General features: G+C 40.3%; 1 protein-coding gene across 2 annotated transcripts; it reads right to left on the minus strand.

Moving 5' to 3' along the window:
* Positions 1 to 1,975: 1,975 nt before the first annotated feature.
* Positions 1,976 to 11,766, minus strand: LOC137298435 (uncharacterized). 2 transcript variants are annotated; one of them, XM_067830700.1, is made up of 5 exons: positions 11,405 to 11,766; positions 5,673 to 5,814; positions 4,991 to 5,137; positions 4,239 to 4,265; positions 1,976 to 2,442 (listed from the first exon to the last, which is right to left on the minus strand). In XM_067830700.1, exons 1-5 carry the CDS (start codon positions 11,466 to 11,468, stop codon positions 2,397 to 2,399), a joined length of 426 nt encoding a protein of 141 aa, XP_067686801.1. In that variant the 5' UTR covers positions 11,469 to 11,766; the 3' UTR covers positions 1,976 to 2,396. The 2 variants fall into 2 exon arrangements, with proteins under 2 accessions (XP_067686801.1, XP_067686802.1); XM_067830701.1 differs by lacking the exon at positions 4,239 to 4,265 and having other exon boundaries at positions 11,405 to 11,680.
* Positions 11,767 to 12,142: the final 376 nt, after the last annotated feature.

Here is a 12,142-nt window from a genome sequence, read left to right on the forward strand (position 1 = left end):
GTTCTTTTCATATTTGGTATCTGGGTTTATTACAGTAAAAGAAAGGTCTCACTTAGGTTTGGTGACCTTGACTTTCATCTCAAGGTCACAAGGGGACTTTAGCGTTTTACCTTATCAGCGAGATATCTCAAGAACCGTTCACTGGATTTTGTTCATATTCGACACCTAGCTTTATCTTGGGAAAGTGCAGGTGACCTTCAGTTAAATTTCAAGGTCACGGCGACTGTGTCTTTTAGGAGTTTCATACGCTGGGCGAGGTCTAAGTGACTTTTGAAAATAAATTTGTGTTTGAACAACTACAGTGCAAGATATCGAGGGTTTGAGAGTAATGCTTTTGTTGATATTTTACTTCATCGTAAACTACGACTTTCACTTTCATTTCTTTTGTTTGATTTGATAATGTGCGGCGGGGGATTATGCCACCTTAGTAACAATGCTTGTCAAGCACTGGTATAACAGCTAGTCTTTAAAATAAACGTGTTTTACAGAAAATAGTTTCAACATTAAAATGAAATCCAATAAAAAGGGGCCCAGAGACTTACTTCATTTTCAGCCAGAAACTCTGGATATTGACACACACTCTAAACTTGCATGGGCTTCATTGGGTTTATTTGTTTGAGGGTGTGTACAACAAATTATGTTGGTAGTTACAAGGTAAAAATGACGTGGTGGTCTAAATGAACTGTAACTGCTGCACTTGTGATTAATAACATGTCGTGAATATTGGATGTTACGGACAATATGACTCATTTGTCAACAGTTGGGGGTCGGCTCTTTTACCAGTAACGAGTCAGCATGCCAACAATTTTAACATTTACCTTTACCCTATTTACGCTGTTGAGGAATTAAACAATATTATCATGTTGATCGTTTGGTAATACACGTTTTAGAAAACATAACGATGCACGTTTAAAGACTATTACTGACTACTGTCACACGTTTAGTTCTTTGACGAAATTCCAATACGACTGCTTGAATGTAATTCTGTTGTGGGGTGTCTTTTTCTAGCAGAGGATGTGTCAGCGGTTCGTTCCAGTCTCTTATACCAAAAGACTTGGAAGATGCAATATGTTGTATCTTTGCCTTGCGCCCGGAACTAACGGCATAAAACCAGACTTGTCTACTTCAAAGTAGTCAGTATATTTTGCCCGAGTATAGTGGGTGAGCACTATGTAATATTGCAATAATACAATCGTATTCCATTAAAGCAGTGCGTGTATATATTTAGGAGATAAACATCATGTGTTGGCCAATTTCCGGGTGTTATTGAGTATTTGAAGCACGGGAATGCATTTGGAACCGACGGCGTCACGGGAATGCATTTGGAACCGACGGCGTCAGCCGGAGGTTTCAAATGAAATATTCCCGTGCTTCAAATACTCAATAACACCCGGAAATTGGCCAACACATGATGTTTATCGACATTGTAAACAAAAAGGTAAACCAAAGGGGTTTTACTGTCTGTACTCGTTTACATCGAGTATGAGTACAGCAGTAAAGTGTCATCAGCTGGCCGTTTCAGCTGGTTCCCATGGTAGCATCTGGAGTTCCTCATTTGTGACGTCATTCTAACTTCACGTCACAATATGATTTGAATGACGTCACCACTGTTGATGACACAATAAAACAATTGTTTACCTGTAAGTACGCAGTGAATAGTCTTGCAGTTTCCGGGAATCTAATACCATTTGATCATGTTTTTCAACCAATCAGATTACAGAACACAGTGACTTTTGGTTTACAATTTTGGTTAAGGCTGTTTTCGTCAGTTTATATATTTTTTGTTTTCCGTCTCCAGTTCGCCCTGAAATAATGAAATAATAAAAGTTTTGACGAGAAACAACAAATACAGATGTCATTACCGAGGCGTAGTCCCTCGTCCGCCAGTCTTTACCATATCAAACTGATATGTATTAACACCTTACGCTTTAACTATAATACTACTCTTGGCAGAGAAACCATAAACGAAACCCCCTACAAATCAGAACAGTTTATTGAACAGCTAATTACAAATTAGTACAGCGAAGAAGGCACCTCAGTATTTAGGCCTTGGCTTTCCATGTTTCCAAGGCAATTAACTAGACAAGGAAACGAATCTACCGGCGGTATTGTTAGAGTATCAGTACAACATATAAGTCTCATAACTCAACTATATACAGAGCTTTGAAATGCATTCTATGCAGAAAAGTTCAATAAGACGGCAATGCACAGCATACAAACGTTTAGTAAACACAAGGGTACTGTCAACAATAATAACACAATGTACAGGACAACCACGTCATTACTCAAATAGCTGACGTTTGGTGAGAATAAAATGGTGAAACAAGTAATAACTATACAAAATACTTCGTAAACATGTCATACATTACACAAAAACGTGTCTACAAAGACAATGTTCATTGAGTGTACTCTTTTCGACCGTCTGCTGGACCAATGATGTGCCTGAAAGAAGCAAGTGGGTAGAATTTACAATCACATATACATGACGTGCAACATCAAGAGCTCACCCGTGATGTAAAGAAACCTTATTAAAAGTTCCACAAGAAAATGAGAATAAGAAATACCACGGAAACTAGTTCCCTCACTGTTTCTAAGAAATACAATATGTGAGCATACGTTAATGCCATGGTATATCTGTGTATGATTTATGATTGCATTCCAAACATCGCGGATATGGATAACCTATTGTGACAGGTCAGGATATCAGTTGTCAAGGCAGACTGCTTATTGGACCGTTGCTTCTCAGTAGCGGCCGTAGTGACTGCTGTTGTCATTCGACTACTGCGACCAGGCAGTGATGTGAAGCTCCATGGATTGTTCACGTATGATTTCACTGCCAGCTATATAATCCAGACCGTCGACATGCGTGTCATCTCGTTTGCAGTTGTGATCAATATTATATGAGTAAATGGCACATCGCATTGTTAATAGGTGTTAGGTAACCCTGCCACCTACTCCATAAAATGCTGTAATATGCAGATGAGCCATTTCTTGGTTGGGTGTAAACCAGTATTCAGTCATTCGTCACATGATACAAATGAGACCAGGTAGACTGCTCTGTGGTACCAAAAGAGATGTCTACAACTGACATCGCTTTCACTCACATTTCAGTCCCATCTAGGATACCAACAAAGAGATAGACGTACACGTTGCAGTGAAGGAATGCTCTATGACACGCAGGCTGTCGTAACCGTTTTTCAGTAATGATTTTGGCTCCATTCTAACCCGTTAGTTATCTCCTTTTGTTCTATTGTTTTCATTGTTTGTGAAACAGTTAAATGATAAGCACATTTTCATAAAGAATTAAAAATGACGTCATCCATTGTTTATGACGGCACACACGGTAGTCATTGGCCTGACGTGTCCTTCGTTTCAACACAATCAAGAAGACTGGGATAAGCTACCGTTGTCCCGTACGTTAATACATAATCGGGTATACAGAGGCATATGTTATTACATAATTTAGTGCATCGGTATACATCTTATTGCAGGATTTAGTGGAAATTAATCCGTTATTTTGGTGCATTGATGTGCTACTGTGAGAGTTTGTGCACTGACAGGGTGACATAAGAGCAGGCGGGTGAGGAACGTGCAGTCAACTAGCGTTGTATCTGTAACAGGTTCAATACAAGAAATACCTGTAATATGTGTACTTTCTTTGGCGTATATTCTTCGATTCTCTGTGCACATTTCATCGATTCTATGACTACCCCTGAACATTTCTTTTTCTTGTGTCAGAACCAAGTATACTTGTTTGTTGATATATTTTCCCAAATTCAATATTGCTAGACAACGCCATTTATCGCCATTTACGTATCAGTTTACTCACCTAAGCGCTCTGATGACTACAGCTTTGCGCGGAAATAAAAGTTTCTGGATTTTTTCCGATTCTTATAAAAGCACAATGATTAAAAGTACACACTGACCACATATACAAAACACCCTTTTAACAGATTTGTTGGGCTTTCATTATTTTGGTGTATCATATATTGTCTTTTAAACAGACATTTTAGTTATATACATTTTCATTTGAAAAGTAAGAATATGAAATGAAAGGTCGATTTGCCATTTTCATTTCCAATAGTAATGACCTAATCATGTTTACCTCTATGATGGTACTATTAAAGACATGGTAGAAAGATATATGACACTGTGCATATCGGAATTATCATGACCCATTAAGTAAGAGCATCTAAGTCGAGTGCAAGCATGCCGAGCCAAGGAATGTGGGATCAAACCTGACTGCAGTAACAAATGTTGTCGATCTGAAAACGTAATGTAAATGCCACATGTAATTATCAGCATTGTTTCTCCTTACCTCATCTGGCAACAATGGAAATTATGATTGACATTTGCTTAACATACAGCGCCTGATTGGTGACCAGATTCCGTCAGTCGAGCCAGGGAGAAAGTCATTTCTGTCTGATGATACGATCAACCATCGTCAGCCGAACATGATTTGTTTTCTCAGATATGTTTTCGGGGACAGTTTTCTTTGAGGAGCCAGCCAAATTAATATATTATTTTACACAAACACTTTTACGACACGTCAAGAGAACAATACTTGCTTCTAACAGAAAATCTGGGCTACATGTTGTCAAGATAGTTTGATTTATTTTTGAAAATTGTGCATCAGTCCATTCGGCTTGCGACGTTACCCCACCTGAAAGGCAGATTCGAACATCGGCTCTCCAACACCATGCTTAGGATAAACATATATCTAGAATCCGTTATGCGTGAACCATGCAAATGTCAGTAGGTCAAAAGTCTCTGGACGATTCACTTTCTCAGGTTCTAGGTTGGAAACTCCAGGTGGCAATAGTCGTAATGAGTGTCTTAATGGACCTGTCTCAGTGGCATGGATTGATGCTCATGATATCAGTCACTGTCTGGATTGGTTTTATGGCGCAATGAAATAGCTGAACTAATGCTGAATACAGAATACAGGAAGTAAACCTAATGCTCTTTTCAGATAAACAAGTGGACGTACCTTTCTTCGCTGACTGGTTCTTTCTTGTCTGATACAGACGGCGAGATGTTATCGCTGGGTGTGCAAGCCTTAATACAACACACTATGAAAACGATGAAACCCACGCAGGCAAAGACGACGCCGAGGGTCGCCCACAGCTGTGCTCCTCTGTAAAACACAGTTTGTTCATTAAAATGTCTTCCACGTGACAAGTGACAGCGTCCGTCAGTGACCCGGCACCATGTGCTGTTCGTGCCATAGGCCTTTCCGTATCTGGGAAACATTGTTCTAGCCGGACGTCAGTATACAGGAACCATTGTCCTAAAGGGCAGGAAACTAGGAACTATTTTCCTTGGGTATCAGTTACCTAGACCTATTGTCCAAGGGCGTCAGTAACTATTAACTATAGTCCTAAAGTAAAGATAAATGTGAAAAAACCCCAGTTTTTTCCTATTTCTGACAGTACGTTAGTAGGGCGTCACTACATATATTGTGCTGAGGCACAGGGAAATGCTGTCCTAGGTCATCAGTAATTAACTGCTATTGTCCTAGTAGGGCGTCAGTAAATATGAATTATTGTCCTAGGGTATCCGAAAGTACGAAGAACTTTCCTGAAGCATGTTGACAAATGGAGTAAAACCTAACTGGGGAAAGCGACGCATTAATCACGTGTGATACAGCTGCAACTGGTGTGTGCACCTACCCGCCGCTGATGCCACCCGAGTAACCAGCCAGCGGTATCTTGTTGGTATTGGAGCTGCCATGGGCAGTCGTGCGCCTCTTGGACCTATCCAGGTGAGATGAGCCGCCGTCAGCCTTGCCCCGGATGACCTCAACGTAAACAACTGAAGTAAATAAAGACTGGCATTAGTAGTGAATCAAGACGAACATGATAAAACTAAATTGTCAATTTCAAATGTACCGTTGATCTTAGCTGATCTGTCCGAAACTGTACTGTACAAATCGCAGCCGAATTATTGACTGGGAGCAATAAAGTTCCACAAAGCGATCTTGCCGCTAAGAGGACACGGTGGTATCACCGTATCATGTCTTTTTACCAGACCAAACGAATACAATGAACAATAAAACAAGTTTCTCTCAATGTTATATCAACTCAGACATGTTGAAAACATACTGAATAAAACCGGTTCATTCATGTTTTACAGTTTCACCCAGTGATTGACCAATATACGTTTATACCCTTTGCTTACTGAACTTGGAAAGCATAGCATCACCAGAGGCAAGTAGTGTATACGCCCAGTCAGTTTTCTCCTTGAATTGTTGTAGCATAGTTCCTTTCATAATAGCCTTCTGTTTCACTTTTCAGGCCAAATTGCTTTATCCATCGGAAGAACTCTGCAGTGGCGCTTTTCTCCGCAACACACTACACGTAAACTGGAGGCAGCGGTCGTTCAGAATGCTTTCCATTGAAAAACTGGGTCTTTGCCGATGTGACATGGCACTTTGCTTGGTTGACACTCACTTCCGCCCCTCTCAGCAATACAGAGCCATCAACATTGACATTGACATTGACATTCTGCCCAACATCCTTGGCTCGTTTTAGATCACCGCGGAATGCTGTATTTTCTTCCTGAATTCGTACATGCGTCGTATGAAAATAATCAAACGAAAAGATGCCTGCAAATGTGTATAATACATTTCTGTCATGAAAAGTGTCCGAGTTTATCAAACCACCCAAGAGAATTGACAATTCGAAACGATCGGGGGAGAACAAGGGTGGTGGTCGCTGTTGTCTGATATGACAATTCTGATCAGAGTGCCAGTGGTCATCTAATCAACAACATTAAAGGAATATGAGAGGACGGACACAGGCACTTGTGGCTCTGTCCTTGAAACGAACTCTAAACTACAGATTATAACTGATTGTATAAGTCTACAATCATATTCTGCCGTGAGGTAGGGCAGTCTGGAGTTTTTTCTCTTAACATCCTCTCTTAGTATGTAAAGGTCTGACCTTCCATAAGATGGTCAAGGATTCCACCCTGATCATGGGCATCTGTGCAGAGAAGGTCCAGGATGAAAACCCTCCGCTTTGTTTAGTAAAAGAATGTCGTGACAATCAGAAAAAGCAAAGGACTGAACGAATCGCCCTGACATATTCCTCTTCAGATGGAAATGGTCATGAGGTACGCATCTGCCTTTGCGAATACATTACAAGCTGAGCTGACCAGCAATTAATGGAAGAGACGAGTGAAACGAGTAATCGATACGTGAGGCCAAGACATTCTAGAGTGACCTCAAGGGTCATTTGTGAGGCCAAAACATTCTAGAGTGACCTTAAGGATCATTCGTGAGGCACAAAACCATACGCCTTTCTGTCGTCATTACAACACACTGAAGTGTTACTATCTTGATTATAATCATTATCATTATCATTATCATTATTTTTTGTCACATTTCTAATGAGAGTTTGTTATATTACATTGCTATGTTGGGCCAAACAGGAACAGCACGTCTAATTATCGTTGTGCTGCAAGTATAACCTACGGCCCTGAATCTCCGACACACTTATATTCTGTGCAGTCCTATGAAATGTCGTTCAGCTGCAGCCTGACATTTCTGTGCTGGTTCCTGAGATGTTATGAGGAAGGAAACCTATACTGAATAACAAAAAACACGTAAAATATATTGCAAGTAATTTCAACAATACGTTATTGTTCGATATGAACGTAGCAAGTAATGTACTTACTTATCTTTAAACGCAAGCTGAGTTTGATGGGGACACAATTACCTTATTAATTCAGTTAAGTGAAATCACTTGGTCTGGGCAAATTAGTACGTTACCCCCCAGGTAGAGTTCCTATGGTTACATGGTCTGAATGTTAGCGCGATTAATTGTGATAGCACAAAAAGGGAGACTTTCCGTTGTTTTCTGCGAGATAGTGAGTAAATTATCTCTCTGAAGTTGTTACAGCAAATGAATTACGCCTTACTTACATGTCAGAGTTCCAAGGTATTCATTTGTATTTCAGCATACATAGGGGCAGAGAGAACTGTGTTTCTTTTGAAATAAGAGGAAACACTCCAATAATTATCATTTCATTCCAGTATGTCTGTGACAGATGGCCCTTCCTAGCTGTCATGTCCATTTGTTCATGGCATATGCAAAACTAAGCACATAGAACACTTGAACTGAGCCTCATTGAAGGAGGGATACGGATCAATGGTGTGCCTGGTTTTATGAGTATCGCTTCGTAACATGTGGCATATAAAGATGAAGGAACATGCTTCAGAATCAATACTGATGAGAAAAGTGCATAGTCTCAGACAGATCCTCTCCAATCCGCGCCCCCACACGACAACGTATGAATACATACTGAACAAGAAGAGAAACACAACTCTGACTTTTTGTCAGTTTTTAAATAGAACGTAATAGACATAAACATGAACGCGTACATTTTCCAAAGCGTGCGATTCTTTAGCTATTCAGTATGGTTACGATGTTATAGCCAGATCCGATTTAAGGGTCAGTTTAGTCATTTCGGTTACTTCAACACTACATATTTTAACACATGAAATATCTTATCCAAAGTCATCTTAACATATTAGCGAGTGAGTGTGCAAATGGGCGCTTTTGTATATGTGTCGGACTGTGAGTGTGCATGTGCGTGCGTGTGCGTGCGTATGCGTGCGCTCTTGTATTTGACACACAACAGTTTGTAAGGAATGTATATATCATGCTCTCCACTCCGGACATTTATACAAGAATAGCTTCGTTGAAGTGATGTCGTGTAACTAGCTAACCAAGCAAGGTCTGAGCACATCACCCTATGGACTACTGCTTCCTCAGTGGCCGATTCAGAGATTGACGGGCTCATATGGCAATACTGTGCTAAATGTGAGTGAGTGAGTGAGTGAATTTCTATAAGTTTAAAGACGCACTCAACCGTCTTCCAGCTATATGGCTACTGTGTGTAAATGATCGGGTCACGAGACAACCCAGTGATCACCATAATGAGCATCAATCTACGCCATTGGGATAGATGACATGTGTCAACGAAGTCAGCGCCCCTGACCACCCAATCCCGTTAGTCGCATATTAAGCATGGTCTGCAGAAGATCAGTTATAGCCCGAATCTTCACTGGTTTAACTTTTCACGTTTTCCACGTTGTCTATGCGGTCGGTAGTCATTAAATACTAAAGGTATGAGTTACTACTCTTGACAGATTTAGAATCGATATCCACATGTTTGTTTTTGAGTTCTATTCCGTTGTTTTTGGCTGTTGTTGTTAATGAAACCGGTGTTTTAATTGTCTCATTGCTTCAGCCTATCAAATGGTTGCAATCACAAAGTTAAAGCTACCTCTTATCATAAGATCACATATGTATCTCTGGACACAACATTATACTATCTATAATTTCAACGCAAGATTCATGGTCCATGCATCATATCATTTCAACACTCATTCTGGCACATCATTCTAACAAGTAGGCATACCACACAAGTGCTTCATTTCAACAAGGGGGCTGGTGTATTGAACAAAGGTTTAAGCGATACATGGGCTCATGAAATATAACACTGCAAGATAGATTCTTGCAAAAATATCATGTGAAAACCAATCAGGTCCATTTATATAATAATCGTGAACAAACTCCCATGTGTTTAAATTATTCACCGGAAGTCATGAGTCGTGGTCGTATAGTCTGTTTTCCCGATAAAGTATTGTTTGAGAATTGAAATTAGAAACGTTTTTGTTTGTGGAAAGGGGAGAGTTCGCAACATAGGAATCGGGATGCATGCGGATCATGCATTCAGGCACAAACTGGCGGCTGGAATGGCAATCGTGCACGTGATTTCTGAACACGGCAGCTATGGCGAGGTTAACGAGATCAACGTCAACAAGCTATTGGACGTACGTCTACACAATGCCCAGCGACGTTTCTTTTGTCTTTCAATATAACAGCAATGTTTGCTCCAATGTATTTGGCTGACTGATGTTGTAGATCGTTGCTGCAGTCACTAGTTTTTTCTCTTACTTACAGACCTCTATCATATAGCTGGGGTAGTGTTTTTCTGCGGCACTGAACACAATTCGTAAGAATATAGGGCTCACTATGCTCTTTTTGCCATTTCAGAATTACACTGTTTAATTGGTGGCGGAGACAGTCAAGTCGTCTACGTTGATGTAAGTCGAGCAGAGTCGAGTCCCCTGAACATGCCAGGAACCGGTGACCGAATTCTGGCTCAATCTGGTCATGTTTGTGAACATCCAATCCGTATGAGGAGGTTTCGCCATTTGCAACTGTCTGAGACATGTATTACTTCTGACATTAAAGCTGACGCGTCGAGACAGAACCAGAGCATAGACGACATTTAACACCAGGTACTCACTCAATCTGACGAGGAGCTGTGGCGTAGCATTCGGTCGTCATGCCAAGGACGTGGGTTCGATTTCCCACATGTGTGCAAAGTATGAAACCCTTATTTGGTGTCCACTGCCGAGATATTACTGGAATATTGCTAACGCAGTGTAAATACAAACTCACTCACTCACTCTGGAGATGTTTGCAAACGAAGCCAAGACTCTCACTTTTGCCACGTTACGGTATTTCACAAATCATCAGAACTGAAATGTCGGAGGTTGTAAATTTCTTGTCCCCCACACTTTTGAAGTTTAGTAGACAAGGACCTGTTTGGATGTTGACGCTGGATAAGCATGAATTGTATAATGTCGTACTAAAGAAAGTATACATGCAACCATGTGGGATAATGAAAAAAAAAGGTTATTCGAAGATAAAAACTCAACTTGCGGGGTTTCGGCAACTGATATCAGCGTAGATACATATAATTACGTTTTCTAGCTTACGAGTAAAATTCTGATTTTGACTGCACTCTTCCTCATTTTTATTCAATACATACATCCTATCTGTGTGTTCCTTCCGATAGAACACTAACTTCAGCCTACATACGTGTGATAACATTTATCATTTTTATAAAGTCTAATTTTCAACGACATATTTGTCTTTGCGCGACACACAGTAACAACCTTTAGGTCTACCAAATAACTCGAGGAAGAAACAAAAATGAATATATAACACATACAAACATATCCGATAAGGTTCATATCTGAATTTCAAAGGTATTTGCTCCAAGGTCCCCCAAACGGCCACACAAACAGTTCTGAGGTAATGCGACGAGTTGTAAAATTACTTATGAATATATAAGTCTAATCCAAAGATACATGATTGTCGGTTGTCATAAGTAATATGATGCACATTATCCCCAACAACACAAACATATTCAGTCAAACCTCATAGTCCATGGGCATGGTTCAGATAATCATAATTATTAATGGAGAGTCAGTTCACGGATCGAGCGTCTCTACACGGTGAAACCAGGTCGAACGAATATCTGGATCCAGTATCACTTGACGCCTTCCACAGGTATGTATATATAACATAAGATGACTTACCTGTTGCAACAAGAACAGCGAGTACCATCCCTAAGGGAAGGTAACGCAGCGCCCAATGAACCATGGCGAGTGACGAGGAGAATATCCTATGTAGGCTACCCTCTGATGTTGTACATGGGATGACTATGGAGTATGTCACTGGAGGATGTTAGTTAATAATCGACACAGCGACTTGATCATCAAACATTTAAAAAATCAATATCATATCACATTCAACGGCCCACTCTTCTCTCTGTCGATTCATCCATCTATTTAGACTTGAAGTCCAGACGTCATAAGCTTGTGTGAGCGTTTGTCGACAATTAGTTATTTCAGCTAATAGGCTTTATATGTAAACTCATGCATGCCGCTGCAAATGGCCCAACAGTATGTGGGAACGGTTGGATATGAACCATCAGCTTTCCTCTGTATTGATCAAGCTGTTATGTGTATTATGACAATCTAAATTCCCTATGCTTGTTTCGGTGGAGGGTGCTAAAAGTTTATGCTCTTAACAGGATTATATGGTAGAGTTTAGAGAGCTCTAACAACAGACTATAGATATGAGGAGCTTGGGTTTGAAGTTGTTCTCTTTCCTTCCCAGAGTTCAATACAAACCAGTCTGACATTTATGCCACGAGCGACAAGCGGCGATTGGTCACATGTCTCATACAATCCGATATCGATCGGATATAGTAAACGTTTCAATCAGTATAAATTCTGAAGAATGAACACATATAGATAAGCGTATGTCATAGA

This window comes from Haliotis asinina, chromosome 10 (genome assembly GCF_037392515.1).
Source record: "Haliotis asinina isolate JCU_RB_2024 chromosome 10, JCU_Hal_asi_v2, whole genome shotgun sequence".
Lineage (NCBI taxonomy): Eukaryota > Metazoa > Mollusca > Gastropoda > Lepetellida > Haliotidae > Haliotis > Haliotis asinina.

Coding starts and splice junctions, on each gene's coding strand:
- LOC137298435 (XM_067830700.1), bottom strand. CDS start 11,468: ATGGTTCATTGGGCGCTGCGTTACCTTCCCTTAGGGATGGTACTCGCT. Junction 5,138..5,672: donor TCGGGTGGCATCAGCGGCGG/GTAGGTGCACAC, acceptor TGTGTTTTACAG/AGGAGCACAGCTGTGGGCGA. Junction 2,443..4,238: donor ACATTTGTTACTGCAGTCAG/GTTTGATCCCAC, acceptor TGCTTCTTTCAG/GCACATCATTGGTCCAGCAG.